The following is an 18,511-nucleotide window of genomic DNA, read 5'->3' as shown; positions in this document are numbered from 1 at the left end:
ACCCATTATTATGTTTTGATGAATCCATGTGTGTGAAACGATTGAAGCCAAAACAAAATAAGGCCTAAAAAATTGTTTGATTGGCGTAACACGACCGACCATAAAAATAGGCCCGACCAAGACCTTTTTCTTATTTTTTTTGCACGAATTTTTTTTAATCTAAAAAAAGAAGAAAATTAAAAAAAAGAAAAGAAATGAAAGTTCCAAGGCCTTTATCTTACGCAATTAACAGCTTAAAATGCGTGTGTAAAATGTGCGTCTCGTCCAATATTTTTTTTAAAAACTCATAGCTCGACCAATACATATGGGCTTAAGGGATGGGGTATGAACGTTTGGACAGTATTTATTGTGGGATATTAGAGCACACCAGACATATCGAATTGCATTCTGAATACGAAGAATGTCCTTCTGATATCAAATAATTTTGATTTTTGAAATTCGCAATGTAATACACATTTTATGACAAATGATTAAAAATTGATATTTTTGATATTTAACAGTACTCGAAGTAAACTTTAGAAATCTGATGATTTATACTTAAAGTATATGTAGTTGGAATGAAAAGCCGACGATCAATTGAAAATTTTGACCTTTCGTATTGAAGATATGGATTTTTTTCCCAAAACACCAAAATAAAATCAGGTCTTTTGGGGAAAAAATCCATATCTTCAATATGAAAGGTCAAAAGTTGCAATTGATCGTCGGCTTTTCCTCCCAGCTACATACACTTTAATAATATATCATTAGATTTATAAAATTTACTTCGAGGACTGTTATATTATCAAAAATGTGAAAAATATCAAATTTTAATAATTTGTCATAAAATTTGTATTATATTGTGAATTTCAAAAAATGAAAATTATTTGATATCAGAAAGACATTCTCCGTATTCAGAATGCAATTCGATATGTCTGATATACTCTCATGTCCCACAAAAAATACTGTCGAAACGCTCAAAACGCTCATTCCAGATCCCTTAATCGATCCAATTTTATATCAAAGTCGGACTACGATTTGCCACGTTCATCGTGTCGGTCATAGGTCCGACAAACTGTTCATACGCTATAACCGCCATTGCACACGAACACAATCACCCCAGTGGCGTAGCGCAAGTCATCCTATTATTGGAGGGTATCGACCATGATTGGGGCACATGGCTTGATGGGGTGGGGGCATAAGCCGTTTTTCGGCAATGTCCCTATCGCGAATTTTTCATTCATTTTTCTAATCGATTGGGGGGCGTCCCTGTGACGCTTAACGCCACTATGTTTCTATGCTACTGTCTCCATAGGAATCTGGTATCCCCTAAAAAGTCAGCAAGTAGTCGATTGTAAGGCTCGAAAAACTTTTCCATAACTTGTCTCGATTCAGGTAAAATATAACCGTGGACATCCTGTGCCTTTTTGGAAACTTGGTGGACGTCTATAATTCTTTTAAAGTTGTCATTTATTGGTGGCAGTTCATCTTCGTCGAGCGGATCTGTGAAATAGGAAATAAGATACACTCTTACTAGTCTTAGAAATCAACGCTTTTTTATGGCACAACCCGTAAAATTTTACGGTAATTTACCGTAAATTGAATTACTATTTCTCTGCAAATAGGCATGTTGGTACCGTTAATATAAATAATATTGATTATTTTGAAATGTGTTGCATCGTCTATATACATTTTTTCAAATAGGAAATAGCCGTATTTGTCTTGACAGATTGTGTTTAAAGACTATAGGCCTACTTAATTTATTGTAATTTTACTGTTTTTTACTGTAATTTTAACGGGAAAACGTTGGCAATAGAACTGCCAAGTATTTTACCGTAAAAATTACGGGCGTTCCTCCGTGCATTAGGCCTATAATAGCGCATACCGTATATTTTACGGCAATATATCGTAAATATTACGGTAAAATACTTGTTAAATCATCGTTTTTACGGAAAAAGGTTGGCAATAGAACTGCCAGGTATTTTCCCGTATTTGCCACGTAAAGGGTTCGACTAATAATCCGTTTTTCAACTTGCCATACACGTACCTACGCCCAAAAATCTGAAGACTTTCGGTAATATATTGAACTCCTTGTGTCGATGCCAGTCTTCGGTACGGATTATGAGCATTTGATCCTTGAACACTCTCCGCCAATCAGCGATTACACCAATGTAGATTGAGTTTACTACTTGCTAAAGTATAGATTAATAATAATAAAGACGATTAAAAACTTATTAAATAGTTAAAACTCGCAAAACAATGCGTGTCCGTACCCCCCGGGGGCACTCCCATACGTCACACAGTGTCATCGCCCCGATATCTTCATGGCAGAAATCGCCATGGTAGGTTGAATCCACAGCCACGCATGGCCATTTTGTTCCGACCTTTGAGACGCATAATGAGCCTAGGGACATCCGACTAAGGCTACTGACAATAGCCTGGTAATTGACCTCTCTGTGTGTGAGTGAGCATGTATACGCCACGATGAGGTCAATGGTCATCTGCTTTTAGACTGCCTCTACGGGAGTGAGTGCAGCTAGCCTACACTGCGCTATAGTTCGGCACATATAAAATCAGAATATTTTTGTCAGTTTTTGAGTTCAAGACGCACGCTTCTTTCTCAAGACGCTAGCTAACGACTATCATATCCGTTGAACACATAATTCAAGTGCAAGGAACAAAATCTGGCTTCTTTAGACTAAATCAATTACGGGAGATATTCGTCATTTTCTACCCCGGCATCCAAAGATTTATCGTCTGAATATCAAATCGTGCATAGCACATTCACGTGTATCGATCCCGGGTATTCATTTCAGTGTCTCTGCTGTATAATGTAATTATTAACCGGGCGATGTCGGTGCGCGTCATGTGCTCATGAAAAGTCCCCGGTATTTTTGGCAAATCCTACACCCAATGACCCCGTTTTTTCAGCAGCCTACACTGAATGACCCCCTTTTTTGAACAACTACCGGTACTCCTCAAAATTGAAATTTCAACGCGCTACGCGCGCATTTTCAGCAAAATGAACGGGTTTAGTATATTTTCATGGTAAAAAGCTATTTTTGATTGTCAATGATGTTAAATTTTGGGCGCTCACATGGAGCAGCGTAATACACATAATCATGCTTCAATCAACTGAAATTTTGGGAATAAGCTTTTTTCGTGGATACTATCTACTGAAAAATGCTAGGATCCTAGGATCACGAAAATTAATACTCCTTTAAGTTATACTCACCGGATAACGGTCGTTGTTTGCAATACACGTAAGCAATGTCATATTCTTGAATTGAATGCAAGTGTTAAACGTTTCAATATGTCTTATTAACTCTTTGTGAAAATGCTGCGGGCTTTTATCCTGTGGCCCAAAATGATAATAGTCCGAGATGGTTCTGTAAAATGAATATGAACGATTACATGAAAAGTTGAATAGAGCATGCCTATAATTGGCACTTTCTTGTCGTTGATGGGGTGCATATCGATAGGTGATATGGTGATATATAATGAAAGACAAAGATAAAAAGACTAGTTTGCGTCTGACGTCACTGTCAATCAAACTCTCTACGATCCTTGATTGGCTAATAGCGCGTATAAGGAAGGTCGATTCATCTGGCTGGTGCCGATCGGAGAAAAGGGAGCAGTGAATGGCGAAAAATCCGGTGATTGACATATGACGTCAGACGCAAACTAGTCTTTTTATCTTTGTCTTTCATTATAGATGTCCACTATCAGAAGAGACGTCTGTGCATCAGAGGGCTGTTTATCGGAGCAACAGTAAACAGCAACAATAACAATACTTATATAAATGAAGTCGACATCAAACCCGTTAGCTTTTTGGAGATGATAGGCAGAGAGTCATGTATATGTTGTCCAGAACAATTTTGATATAAAATTGGATGGTTTGAACCCAATGCACAAATTTGATTGGTCGAGCTATGAGTTAAAACTCATAGCGAGACCAATTAATTTGTTTTGGGTGAAATAAATCCAATTTTGTCATTATTATGTTTTCAGAATCTTTTCTTGATCGAAAACGTGATTTTTGGTCAAAAATGTGGTTTTTGATCAAAAATGTGATTTTGGTCAAAAATGTCACCTTTGGTCAAAAATGAGTTTCGGTAAAAAAAAAATTGACAATTGTGAACCTATCCAACACAGTACAAGTGTTGAGTCCAAGTGTTGATTATGTTCAACTCTGCATAAAGTATAGGAAGCAAGATTCTGAGAAGAAAATAATGGTAAAATCGTGTTTTTTTATGATTTTCTCTAAAACTGATCATTATACATAATTCTGACATCACAGTTTCCATTCTAAACATTAAACTAATAATTTAAGTAGACTACGGAGTTAAATGCTCTGCGTGCTAGCCATAGGCTTCAACGGAAAAGTTCTAGGCCTAATTCAAAATATCAAGAGCTATCTTAAGAACTACTAGGCTTGTTTGTACTCATTTCAATGCATTTTTCATGCTGATTCCAAATATGGTCATGAAAATTTACATTTCTGAAATTTTTGAAATTTTAAAGAAAATTGGAAACATGTCGTCTGCAGTCGACACCCGCGTGAAGAGAGTGAAGTAGACGTCTCCGCAGTCTACTTGCCCACTCTGCATACTCTCTGCAAACTCGGATATTAATTTGTGTACATACATTTTCACATCTTATCTGTTCAGTCAACGTAGGCCTATACTCCCTCTGTTTGCTAGCTCAAAAAGTAAATTGGGTTTTTTTTATGCCCTTTTGGTCAAAAAAGGCTCAACTTTTGGAAAAAAAAGTCCACTTTTTCAAAATACGCCTCTAGTCCAAAAAGGTCCTGTTACGGGCCTGTTCGATTCCAAATCAGAATTGTCAGTCAGTAAGTAAGTAAGCCCTCATTCCTATAGGGCCTACGTATATATAGCCTACTGTACTACTTATTAGGCCTATATTAATCTTTTTATGACCAATTATTGAAAACTTTTCTTGCGATAATAAGTTCGCGTTCAACTGAACGTGTTCATCATAATTATACATTTTCATTTATGAACAATCGACTATGTCATATCCACTTACCGATCAATTGGATTCCTCAAAAGGGTTATGATTTTGGCATTTGGTGTGATGGCGTGTATGACATCTCCCCACGTAAACGGTATGTTTGATGACGGTGGTGTTTTCTCTCGAATTTGTTTGAACTCTGACATAGTCGTGCATGTTCCACTCCCTGCAAGTAAAGATATGCGATCGTATCAATCTTGCAACAAAAAGCCGGTGGCAAAGTGGACCACGGGGCAAAACGAAACACCCCTTAACTTATGCCCAAGTGTTCCAATTAAGATAAGCAAACAGTACTGGGGAGATAACAGGAACTAAATTTCGTCAGTTGGAAGTAATTGAGTAAATCGCCTGTATCAAAATATGCAGTGTATTTTTCATATACATGTATGCAGTAATATGCACAGCCTTATCACAAAATAAACAATAGCATTGACCTTATACCCACCAATCAGTAAAGCCTATTATAGTCATGTGACGTCTCAATCCAATAGTAAGCATGCTTACAAAAAAGGCAAAAAAAAAGTCCTGGCTGCCATAGTCTCAATACAAGATAAGATGTGCTAAAAAGTCCTTGTCATGTGGGCATGATGGGGCAGGATTAGATAAAGGGATACAAACCTGGGTATGAGACATTAGGAATTATTTCCTAGCCTACAGGGTTGATGGGCTACAATAGCTATTCAAGACACAGTATAAGGGATAAACTGTGCATATGACATGTGGGTTCAAGTGGGGGAAATGTTCACTCCGTGAATAAAAATTATGCCGTCATGACAAGATAATATGTTACCGAGAACAATGGGCTATTCCATTTAAAATCCACACTACCCCTGTGGAAAACTTTGGAAATATCTTTCACAGGAGGAGTATGAATTTCAAATAGAATGAACTCATTAACAGCTCCATTTGAAACTAACCGTCCCTCAATGAAAGATTCTCATACAAATGGAGCTGCCTAATGTGTTCATTCCATTTGAATTCATACTCCCCTGTGGAAGATATTTCCACAATCTTCCGCAGGGGTAGTGTGGATTTTAAATGGAATAGCCCAATTATCTTGACATCTCAACTAGTGATAGCACTCTCCGTATTTTCGTCCCTACGAACGAAGTCGAGTTGCCATGATAATTATCTCGTCATCTCGGTGGCCCTTTTAAGCTTCCATACTCACCTGATATTAAACTCGATTTCAAAGCTGGTGTCTTTGCTTCTTTCACAAGAACATTTTGTAGTTTCAGATAATTAGAATAAGATTTGTTACCTATGATATAAGAATTAAAAAAAAAAAGGTGAACATTATGATTAAAAGACTTTCCGCATTGATTAAGGGCTGGGGGTAAGGGCAAACTAAAAGTACTGGTAACTAGAGAGAGAAAGCAACGAGCAATCCCAAATCACAGCGCCGGGTAATGACCGGGTCACCAAGTGCAAATGTGTATTTATTTTGGAAGGTTCATGTTTGTTTTAAATTTGGGGCGTTTTTTCCGAAATTTGATATTTTGGTGATCTTTCAAGAAGGCGACATGCCAAAGACAAATCTTTTTGCACATACTTTGTTATTGCTAATACAACTCTTTTCTGCATACCTACGTTGCAATTCGTTTTGGTGATTTAGTAATATTATAAATTTTATGACTGCATTTTGGCGTTTTCGATGCGTTTTTAAGCTTACCTGGATTTAACGTTGATATCTGGTCCTCCTGCTTTTATAATTGAATACCTGAGTGGAAGAAGGGCCCAACTCCACAATTTTTTTACAAAAAATGAGTTAGACTCGGCATTTTATTGCCAGCAGATTGTTCTTCCTTGTGTGTGAAAGATGAGCCACGATCCACTCTCGAAATAGTCTTCCATGTACACTTAATCATGGTTTTCATGGAAGAAAGGCCCAACTCCATGGAGTTGGGCCCTTCCATGGAGTTGGGCCCTTCTTCCACAAATATGGGTTAAAGAGGAATTTCGTTCATCCATGAAATCTGCTTTTCACTGCAATAAACTTTCGTGCTAACATATTACATGCTTCTACTTGTGCAATTAATGGATAATTACCAACTTTCTGTAGCTATTTATAACACATCTGCTTACGAAACTGGCACTTGCATTATATTAGTGGAAGAAGGGCCCAACTCCAGCCCGTATTAAGACCTGTACCGTTGCCATGGAAACATCATAGCATATATAATTTCGAATGTATGTAATATTGTTTGTTCATGTATTAAAGGTCCCCTGAAGATGAAAACATTCTGCCTATAAAACTTTTCCAAATATTAAGTTTTTTCTTAATATCTCAAAAACAGTTTTGGTGGAGTTGGGCCCTTCTTCCACTCAGGTATTCAATTTTACTTTGATCGTCGGCTTTTGTAAATAACAGAATGTAGATTGGCTCTGAATAAGTATCGTAGTCCTCTCGGAGGGTTTTTTCATGATATAATTAGTTTGTATTTGCATGTAACAACCCAATATCTACCTCTGAATTCAGGGTTGAAGGCTTTTTTCGAAATAGCCGTGGACTCAAACAAGTGCACGAGTGGCGACTATATATGGTTTTATACTTCCCGCATTGATGATTGCGTCTACGCCTAATAATATACTTATTTGTATAGGTTGACTGCATTGTTGACTGTATCAAGGTATACAAAGAATTGGTTACATGTCAATGACGTTTATATTTATTTGGTTAGTATGACTTCAGGGATAGACTCTTTGTGCGCCTTTCGTGCTTTTCTATTATGCAGGAACTTTACCCGCAGACATGTGCCAATATTGCGTAAACGTTAGAGGGTTATATATTTCTTTGACATCGAGTAGGCTGTGTGATTCCGTGGACGAGCGGTCTAAGGCGTTGTGATTTTTTCGTTGCAGTTCTTTATTTATTTATTTATTTATCCTATTTATTTATTTATTTATTTATTTATTTTTCGATTTGATGATTGAGTGAGTAGATTTATCGATTGCTACTTTAGTTGTGGGACTTCTATTTCAATGACATCGTACATTAGTATTGATTTATTAAAGCATTATCAAGAATTAATCACAGATAGGAAGTTGGTTTAGTGGTACTATCCGTTGGTTCAGAACCGAAACGGGTGCCGGGTTCGATTCCCACCTATGCCTAATTTTTTTAAAGACTTGGACAATTACTACAGTAGGCCTATATTTATTTGGCGCGCGATCTCAGTTATTCATTTCTGATGGCTGTGCCTCTTGCAGACACCCTCCCTCTGCAATCCAAACCACGGTTCGCTCTTTACACCTCCCTTAAAGCAATTAGTCATTAAGTTTTCCGTGATCATGGTGATACGGAAAACGGACGAATTTCACGGAATCGGAGGTAGAACGGAAAACAGGATTTCATAAATAAAATTGAAATTGATACAAATAAGTGAATAAAATACAAAGACACATGGAGTCTCCATTTATTAAATTTGTATATAAAATTTAAAAAATATGGTCATTAGGCCTATAGAGCCCGCTATAGAGACACGGAAAAAGGAGGTCATAGCTCTGATACCTATAAAACCCGTTCTGAACTATTTAAAGAAGAGGTCATGGGGCGACATGTCGACAGCCAGGTTTCGGTTTTTGCCGGCAAATTGGCACAAAACCTGTTTTTGTCAGCATTTGCCTGGTTTAAACCGGCAAAAATGGCAAAAACTGGCAAAAACTCATGTAGTCACTCAAATATTAAACAGCAACACAGAAAGCTCATAAACAATAGCACACAACTTTTGATCAGTCATTCAACATATTAATTTTTTGTCCCGTCAAGTCCTTAAAATAAAAAAGTTTTGAATTTGATATGCCACATTGCAGTTAAAGGAATATTTCCTGATCCTAGCATCCTCTTTTTATTACATTTTTCAGTAGATATCAACGAAAAAAGCTTATTTCCAAAAAAAAGTTCCTCTTAAATCCATAATGTATGATTTGCTTCACAGCGACGCCCTCAATTTTACTCGGATTTCTACTTTTTGCATAATTATAATACCCAGCTCCGTGGTAAAATACCACGTAAAAGACTAAGCCTGAAGTGCTTCAATAACAGTAAAATTTAACTTTTTATATTAAAACCGGGTCGACCCGGTTTTATTCAGAGTTCATGGATCGACTGCTTGCTAACATCTCCCGTGGATGTCAGCTTATGTGTGCACACGTCGAGCGCGATGCTCCGTGCAGTATTACATGTTATGATCGGCGAGCGTAGTACACGCATTGTAGGCGCTGGATGATCGCAATTTTCTTCGTTATACCTCATTTGGCTCGAAATTAAAAGGGATATGTGATCAGTGAAAACAAACATTTAAATAGGAATCTATTCTTTTTGCAAATCACACATTATTGCTTTAATACTCTTACGATGATACTCATCAACGCCCCAGGTGGGGTCAAACGACGAGGAATTGTCCGGGGAAATTGTGTTGTGCGCTTCGAGGACTGCTTTACATGCCACAGAAGTGGTCTTTGATGCTTTGTTTAAATAACTTGGAATCTTGTTGTTGCGTTAAGGAGCGGTGAGTGAATTCCAGTCCTTAATTGTTCTGGGATAATATGAGTATTTATAAACGTCCTTATTGACTTGTAGTTCTTGATAACTATTTATATGACTCCGTTTGGTGAGGCGGTGGGGTGGGCGAAGTATCTTTTGCACTGGAAGGGCCAGGTGACCCTCTCTGGCTTTGTGAAGTATTGTCAAACGGTCTATTTTCCTTCTATCCTGTAGGCTGCATGGAGAAAGGCGCTATAACTGATAATAGCGATATTAGCGCTCTTTTTTATACTAGACGCAATTGCGCTATTTTGTCATTCGTTTCTACACATAATTGCGATAAAAGCACTGCTATTATCAAAAAGTGCTAATTTCGCTATTATCAGTGTATTTTTTAGACTTAGAAGAAAATCAGTTTGGTGAAAATGGCTCTTAGACAAAATTGCGCAATTATGCAATTTTCACTTTACCCCACCACTCAAGTGATAATAGCGCTATTTCGCTATTTTCAAAATGGCCTTTAGACAAAATTGCGCAATTTTGCAATTTTCACTTTACCCCACCACTCAAGTGATAATAGCGCTATTTCGCTATTTTCAAAAATGGCCTTTAGACAAAATTGCGCAATTTTGCAATTTTCACTTTACCCCACCACTCAAGTGATAATAGCGCTATTTCGCTATTTTCAAAATGGCCTTTAGACAAAATTGCGCAATTATGCAATTTTAACTTTACCCCACCACTCAAGTGATAATAGCGCTATTTCGCTATTTTCAAAATGGCCTTTAGACAAAATTGCGCAATTTTGCAATTTTCACTTTACCCCACCACTCAAGTGATAATAGCGCTATTTCGCTATTTTCAAAATGGCCTTTAGACAAAATTGCGCAATTTTGCAATTTTCACTTTACCCCACCACTCAAGTGATAATAGCGCTATTTCGCTATTTTCAAAATGGCCTTTAGACAAAATTGCGCAATTTTGCAATTTTCACTTTACCCCACCACTCAAGTGATAATAGCGCTATTTCGCTATTTTCAAAATGGCCTTTAGACAAAATTGCGCAATTTTGCAATTTTCACTTTACACCACCACTCAAGTGATAATAGCGCTCTTTCGCTATTTTCAAAAATGGCCTTTCGACAAAATTGCGCAATTTTGCAATTTTCACTTTACCCCACCACTCAAGTGATAATAGCGCTATTTCGCTATTTTCAAAATGGCCTTTAAACAAAATTGCGCAATTATGCAATTTTCACTTTACCCCACCACTCAAGTGATAATAGCGCTATTTCGCTATTTTCAAAATGGCCTTTAGACAAAATTGCGCAATTATGCAATTTTCACTTTACCCCACCACTCAAGTGATAATAGCGCTATTTCGCTATTTTCAAAAATGGCCTTTAGACAAAATTGCGCAATTTTGCAATTTTCACTTTACCCCACCACTCAAGTGATAATAGCGCTATTTCGCTATTTTCAAAATGGCCTTTAGACAAAATTGCGCAATTTTGCAATTTTCACTTTACCCCACCACTAAAGTGATAATAGCGCTATTTCGCTATTTTCAAAAATGGCCTTTAGACAAAATTGCGCAATTTTGCAATTTTCACTTTACATCACCACTCAAGTGATAATAGCGCTATTTCGCTATTTTCAAAATGGCCTTTAGACAAAATTGCGCAATTTTGCAATTTTCACTTTACCCCACCACTCAAGTGATAATAGCGCTATTTCTCTATTTTCAAAATGGCCTTTCGACAAAATTGCGCAATTATGCAATTTTCACTTTACCCCACCACACAAGTGATAATAGCGCTATTTCGCTATTTTCAAAAATGGCCTTTAGACAAAATTGCGCAATTATGCAATTTTCACTTTACCCCACCACGCAAGTGATAATAGCGCTATTTTGCTATTTTCAAAATGGCCTTTAGACAAAATTGCGCAATTTTGAATTTTTCACATTACCGCACCACTCAAGTGATAATAGCGCTATTCCGCTATTTTCAAAAGTCGAAAATGCGTATCTGTCTGACCTAACATGTAGCGGAATCGAAATGCGTAAACATTAGACGTAACAGTTCTGCACCCTTGCGATGGTCCAGAATTTCGAATCGGCAATAAAAATATCCGATCTTTCCGATCAAAAACACAAAGTTACAAGTTTAAACATACTATTGCATTGACAAAATACAATATTGCCAAACAATATAGAATAGAACTTTCCACGTTAAGTTGTCACATTATTGCAGGAAATACGGTTACCAAACATTGGGAAAGTTCGCAATGCAATTCCCATTCGAACGTGTGGGAAACTGAAAGTGCATTATTGATTCGCGTGATAGACACTTGTAAGGGTAACAGTAAGGAATGTGTGTTATTAATTGCAATGGCAATACCGTTTGGGCGGGGGGTATATATTTTGGCAAAGGGAATGGGGGGCATAACATTGTGGATGTCAGAATTCAAAGGATTACCACACATAGTGTGTTTATTTACTGAGTATAATAAACACACTAGCCTATATGTGGTAATGTTATGACTTTTCATTCACAATTTCTATGAACCCAACGATACACCTTTCGCCTTCTTTTGTTAAAGGGGCGGGGGGGGTGGAGGTTGAGAATCACGCCAATACCATGTGACCACCCCCCCAAAAAAACAAAAACAAACAAACAAACAAAACGTTGGGCAGACAATGGGGGGGGGGGGTTGGCATAAAATTGTGGATGACCAAAATATAAAAATTCGAAGGATTACCACAGGTAGTGTGTTTATTTTGTGTGTCAATCACAATTTTTATGCCCCCCCCCTATTATTCTTCCCACAATATGAGGGCCCCCCTGAGGCCCCCTTTCCAAAAGACTTAACATCAAAATAGGAACGTTTGGGTCATACAAGATTTATGATCCCCTATTTGTCTTGCCAAAAATTTCAGACCCCCCTGGTTGACCTACTTCCGATATCATGATTTAATGAAACACCCCTAGGCTATAAATAAAGATATACTGTAAGCAAAACGTTAAGAAAGTAGGCGCCAATACCCGTCAACCCAATTTCGCGAACAAGTAAATGGTAGATTATCGCGTCCGACCACTGCTGCATTGGCGTTAATCAGATGGTGCTCCTAATTAAAAGGAATAAGAATTAATGGCCCTTCCATAGAAGACAAACATGTCGCGATTTGTATAGTCGCATCCATTTGCATGAAAAGTGTGATGATCTGTCTGAAGGTAGACTGTTAAACGATATCGCAAGTGTGTGTTATTTCAATATAATTAGGATAAAGAGAGTGGAATATCGAGTGTCGCAAATGTTAATATTAAGGTGGGTGCGACTCTGTCTTAGACTTTAGTACAGGGATCGATCTATACGATGATTATTTTCGGCAGGTTGACATTTAAAATACACGTAACCGATGCACCACGCATTTGAATAGCAGAGCGGTACTGCACAGTGCCGCTTGTTACCTGTCCATGATGATGATTATTATGATACTTATAGACGTACATCATCATTCATGAAAATGGCAAATGCACTAATGCTGCCGATATTCGGCTGTTCCATCTTGCGACCCGGGCTTGCGACCTCGCACACGAAGAGGACACTTACCATTGTTATTGCACTCAATGGGAGAAATCACAAAACATGACATAAAAGAAAGGTATTTGGATACAAAACATGCAAAAGTTGTATTTATTACCAGGGAAATTGACTTGATTTCCCAGTGAACTAATTTTGCAATAACATACACGCAGCAGCCCAAAAGTTTCGAGAACATGCTGCAAGTGGGACCGAAACGGAACATGCTCCAAGTCATGGATTAAACGGAATTTCTGCGGGGCCCTTCCGTTCTGGTCCCACTTGGAGCAAATAGAAACACATTTTGGCCGTAAATCCCCAGATGTGAAGGAAATGCGTAACCATCAGACCTAACACGTCAGACCTAAGAGTTCACACTATCTTACTTGCCCTGCGGGGCTCTTCCGTTTTGGTCCCACTTGGAGCACGTTCTCGAAACGTTTCCGCTGCTGCGTGTATGTTATTAAAGAAATGAGCAGTTCAGTTTCTTTCTTACCCTGCGGGGCTCTTCCGTTCTGGTCCCACTGGGAGTATGTTCTCGAAACGTTTTGGCTGCTGCGTGTATGCGTAAACGTTGAACAGTAGAATGAAGAGGTAAAGTTGTTCTCGAAACGTTTGGGCTGCTGCGTGTATGTTATGAAAAAATTAGCAGTTCACAGTTTATTTCTTGCTCTGCGGGGCCCTTCCGTTCTGGTCCCACTTGGAGCAAATAGAAACACATTTTGGCCGTAAATCCCCAGATGTGAAGGAAATGCGTAACCATCAGACCTAACACGTCAGACCTAAGAGTTCACACTTTCTTACTTGCCCTGCGGGGCTCTTCCGTTTTGGTCCCACTTGGAGCACGTTCTCGAAACGTTTCCGCTGCTGCGTGTATGTTATTAAAGAAATGAGCAGTTCAGTTTCTTTCTTACCCTGCGGGGCTCTTCCGTTCTGGTCCCACTGGGAGTATGTTCTCGAAACGTTTGGGCTGCTGCGTGTATGCGTAAACGTTGAACAGTAGAATGAAGAGGTAAAGTTAAATTCTCAAAATTTCTCAATAACAGTTCGCACTTAAACTGCATAAACATCAATTTCTTAAGAAAGACCTAACACATCAGACCTAACAGTTCACACTTCCTTACTTGCCCTGCGGGGCTCTTCCGTTGTGGTCCCACTTGGAGCATGTTCTCGAAACGTTTGGGCTGCTGCGTGCATGTTATTAAAAAAATTAGCAGTTCACAGTTTCTTTCTTGCCCTGCGGGTTCTTCCGTTCTGGTCCCACTTGGAGCATGTTCTCGAAACGTTTGGGCTGCTGCGTGTATGTTATGAAAAAAATTAGCAGTTCACAGTTTATTTCTTGCCCTGCGGGGTCCTTCCGTTCTGGTCCCACTTGGAGCATGTTCCCGAAACGTTTGGGCTGCTGGGTGTATGTTATTAAGGAAATTAGAATCTGGAAATTGCAAAATGTAGGGCAAAATTGCGCCATTTTGTGGAAATAGCGGAATAGCGCAATTATCACTTGAATGAGGAGGTAAAGTGAAAATTTGAAAATTGCGCAATTTAGCGCAAAATTGCGCAATTTTTTGAAAATAGCGGAATAGCGCAATTATCACTTGAATGAAGAGGTAAAGTGAAAATCTGGAAATTTGAAAATTGCGCAATTTAGCGCAAAATTGCGCAATTTTGTTGAAAATAGCGGAATAGCGCAATTATCACTTCAATGAAGAGGTAAAGTGAAAATCTGAAAATTGCGCAATTTAGCGCAAAATTGCGCAATTTTGATGAAAATAGCGGAATAGCGCAATTATCACTTGCATTTTGTGAAAGTTTCATAATTGCAATGTTGACTTCATAATTGCGCTAATTTCAAAATGGGGTTGATAATTGCGCTAATTTGAACAAGTTATTATCATAATTGCACTATTTTCATCATAATTGCAACGTTGAGTTCATAATTGCGCTAATTTCAAAATGCAGTTGATAATTGCGCTAATTTCAACAAGTTATTGTCATAATTGCGCTATTTTCATTGAGCATTGTGAAAGATTCATAATTGCAATGTTTAGTTCAAAATTGCGCTAATTTCAAAATGGGGTTGATAATTGCGCTAATTTGGAAAAGTTATTATCATAATTGCGCTATTTTCATGGAGCATTTTGAAAGTTTCATAATTGCAACGTTTAATTCATAATTGCGCTAATTTCAAAAGATGGTTGATAATTGCGCTAATTTCAACAAATTCTTATCATAATTGCGCTAATTTCAAAGCCTCACATTGATAATTGCATATTAGCAGTCAGTGTTGCTATTCTGTGTTAATATCGCTATTGTCAGTTCCAGCGCCTTTATGGCTGCATGTGTAAGTCCTTCATAAGTTCGGGGACACTCGTTTTTCTACTGAAATCATATTTAATGAAACGGGACTGCTCGACGCTGGATCGCTTCAATTTGGTAAATGAGATCTTGATTATGAGGATCCCAAACCCGGGATCCCAAATAGCGCGGAGCAATATTCAATGGTAGGTCTGACCAGCGTATTGAAAGCTGTGAGTTTGGTTTCTTCATTACATGATCTGAGATTTCTCTTGATGAACCCGAGTGCCCTATTACCCTTAGCTGATATTTGGTTTATGTGGTTTTTCCATTTGAGATCTTTTGTTATTTCAACTCCCAAGTATGTATGCGAACTTGATTCCGATTGTGCGTTTGCGAGTTATGCCTGATGTGTATTGCACTGCTTCATAGGCCAGTGTTGCACAGTGTCATCGCCCCGATATCTTCATGGCAGAAATCGCCATGGTATAAGGTTGAATCCACAGCCACGCATGGCCATTTTGTTCCGACCTTTGAGACGCATAATGAGCCGAGGGACATCCGACTAAGGCTACTGACGAACTGACAATAGCCCGGTAATCGACCTCTCTGTGTGTGAGTGAGCATGTACACGCCATGATGAGGTCAATGGTCATCTGCTTTTAGACTGCTTCCACGAGTGAGTGGAGCTAGCCTATACGGCTATATAAAATCACGGGACATATAAAATCACGGGACATATAAAATCAGAATTTTGGTAAGTTTTTGAGTTCAAGACGCAAGCTTCTTTCTCAAGACGCAAGCTAACGACTATCATATCCGTTCAACACATATATTCAAGTGCAAGGAACAAAATCTGGCTTCTTTAGACTAAATAAATTACGGGAGATATTCATCATTTTCTACCCCGGTATCCAAAGATTTATCGTCTGAATATCAAATCGTGCATTTCACATTCACGTGTATCAATCCCGGGTATTCATTTCAATGTCTCTGCTGTGTAATGTAAAATTATTAACCGGGCGATGTCGGTGTGTGTTGTATATTGTTCTGGTGTACTATCAGAACGTAATTCAAATTTGACGATATTTTTGTTAAACAAATTAATCCGCATGACATTTTTTGCACATTAACATTATGGAGTAGAGGTTTCCAGTAGTATTAAAATCTCAACTTTTTGGAGAAAAGTATGGGGATGAGGCTGTGGGTCATGAAATGCCCTTTTAATTAAAATGCACTATAGTGAGCAATGAAACCCCATTTCTTATTATGTTACTTATAATTACCAAATTTGGCCTTGTTACACACAGGAAATCATTTTTTGTAACTTTTAAAAAAAAATTTGTTTTGAGATGAAAAAAGTGATCTTTTCATCACTTTTTTTAGCCATTTTTGCCAGCAACTGTTTTTGCCAAGTGGTTAAAACAGCGGTTGAACCACCTGCGGCAAAAACCTGCGAACCCTGGTGACAGCAAAACTAAAAACTTGGGGGATATTGGATTAGAGGGAGTTGAATGTGGGGTCAATGTGACCCATTTTCAGTGAGTACCAAATTCGGGGTGTAAATATAAAATAGTTCTTACTTGATTTGTCCCAAAAAGCAAAGAACTGTGGCTCTTTCGGTTTCGATTTTACTATTTGAGGATGCCTGTGTATGTTAAACCAGAAGTCAGTAGTGGCACTCTTTGTAGGCGAGGCGAGGTGAAAATATGGCAGACATTGCACTCGTCCCTCTTTTCTAAAACATGGTGATTTGTATTTGGGTACAAATGGATGAGAAAATTGCGTAAAGATCTGAAAGAAAGAAAGAAAGAAAAACAAATTAAAACCAATACTATTATTATCATTTATCCGGGCATTTATCATTATAATATATATGTTCGAGCTGCAACGGGTCTAGTTAATGCGATTCGAATTCGGAAGATTCACCGGGGCTAGTGAAATTACAATGGTTTCAATCACTGAATATATTCAACAGGTTTGCAGAAAAATAAATATACAATTTCTTCTAAACAAAACCAAAACTGGGACAATGCTAAAATCATTGGAAAGGAGTGTAACGCAAATATAAGACGCATCAAGGAGTCCATTTGGATTCGGAGAATAGGACCCAACGTCATGAATGGGGACGACGGGGCCCATGCACTATCTAATTCACGTACTAGTATATGACTCTACTGACTGACAATTCTACACCCTGTTTTCGGAATTCGTCCAACCAGAAGAAGTGATCATCAATCAATATTCTGATGATGCTTTTCGTCCATGGACAGCGAAACCGTCAAACTAGTGAGTATATTTCGATTTCGTTTAGAAGAAATTGTATATTTAGTGCTTTTTAATCCTCTGGAAAACTCGTTATAAATCCAAAATTCAATATTTTCATTATCATTACCACGTCATAATTGTATTTATCTTCAAGAATTATATAATAGGGAAATACACAATTACCTCTGGAAAATACTTCTTCATAAGTTGTAATTTTTCATCTTGGGATAGATTCGATCCATATTTAAGATGATCATATTGTATAATATCGGTTCCGTGTAGTTCCATCCTGTCTGTCCGCCCATTCGTAACAGCTTGCCTAGTTCTTGGAACGAAATATGGAAAGTCTAAGTTGACAGTTGAGGATACATAGGAGCCGATGAGCATACCAGTCATCAATATTAGGGCTAGCCATATCACTTTTATCTTTGATGAATTGATCGGCATCTATATAAGCATGATAAGTTTTGAACAGAAAAAATGAAAAAGACGGAAAACAACAACAAAAGTAAAGTATCAATTAATTTTCAAAGATGAATATGCACGCCACAATCCAAACACAAAAATGATTTCAAAATGGTATGAACATGTTTTCCTTTTGCTCAAAATGTTGGGTTATACTTAAGGCCATGAAAATGTTTTTAAAATGTTTTATATTAAAAAAAATGTTGTCGAAATGTTATAGTGTTTGGCAAACATGTTTGGAAAATATTTTATCAACACTTTTTTATTATATAACATTTTATGGTAGAATGTTTTTAAAAAGGTTTTGACTGTTTAAAATTAAAAACGTTATCCTTTATGTAGCCCGATATTAAAACGTTTATCGTAAAACTGCTGGGTTGGTCTTTAAAGTTTAAAACACTT

The 18,511-nt window shown here is 37.8% G+C and overlaps 1 protein-coding gene across 1 annotated transcript; it reads right to left on the bottom strand.

Moving 5' to 3' along the window:
• Positions 1 to 1,097: 1,097 nt before the first annotated feature.
• LOC140160820 (carbohydrate sulfotransferase 15-like) lies at positions 1,098 to 17,903 on the bottom strand. Its single transcript, XM_072184131.1, has 7 exons — positions 17,828 to 17,903; positions 16,960 to 17,170; positions 6,182 to 6,271; positions 5,026 to 5,176; positions 3,212 to 3,365; positions 2,024 to 2,168; positions 1,098 to 1,479 (listed from the first exon to the last, which is right to left on the bottom strand). The coding sequence occupies exons 1-7, from the start codon at positions 17,846 to 17,848 to the stop codon at positions 1,277 to 1,279; spliced, it is 975 nt and encodes a 324-aa protein (XP_072040232.1). The 5' UTR covers positions 17,849 to 17,903; the 3' UTR covers positions 1,098 to 1,276.
• Between the last annotated feature and the right edge of the window lie 608 nt (positions 17,904 to 18,511).

This window comes from Amphiura filiformis, chromosome 9 (genome assembly GCF_039555335.1).
Source record: "Amphiura filiformis chromosome 9, Afil_fr2py, whole genome shotgun sequence".
Taxonomy (NCBI): Eukaryota; Metazoa; Echinodermata; class Ophiuroidea; order Amphilepidida; family Amphiuridae; genus Amphiura; species Amphiura filiformis.
The sequence above is the reverse complement of the archived record's forward strand: the minus strand, read 5'-3'. Positions and strand labels throughout refer to the sequence as shown.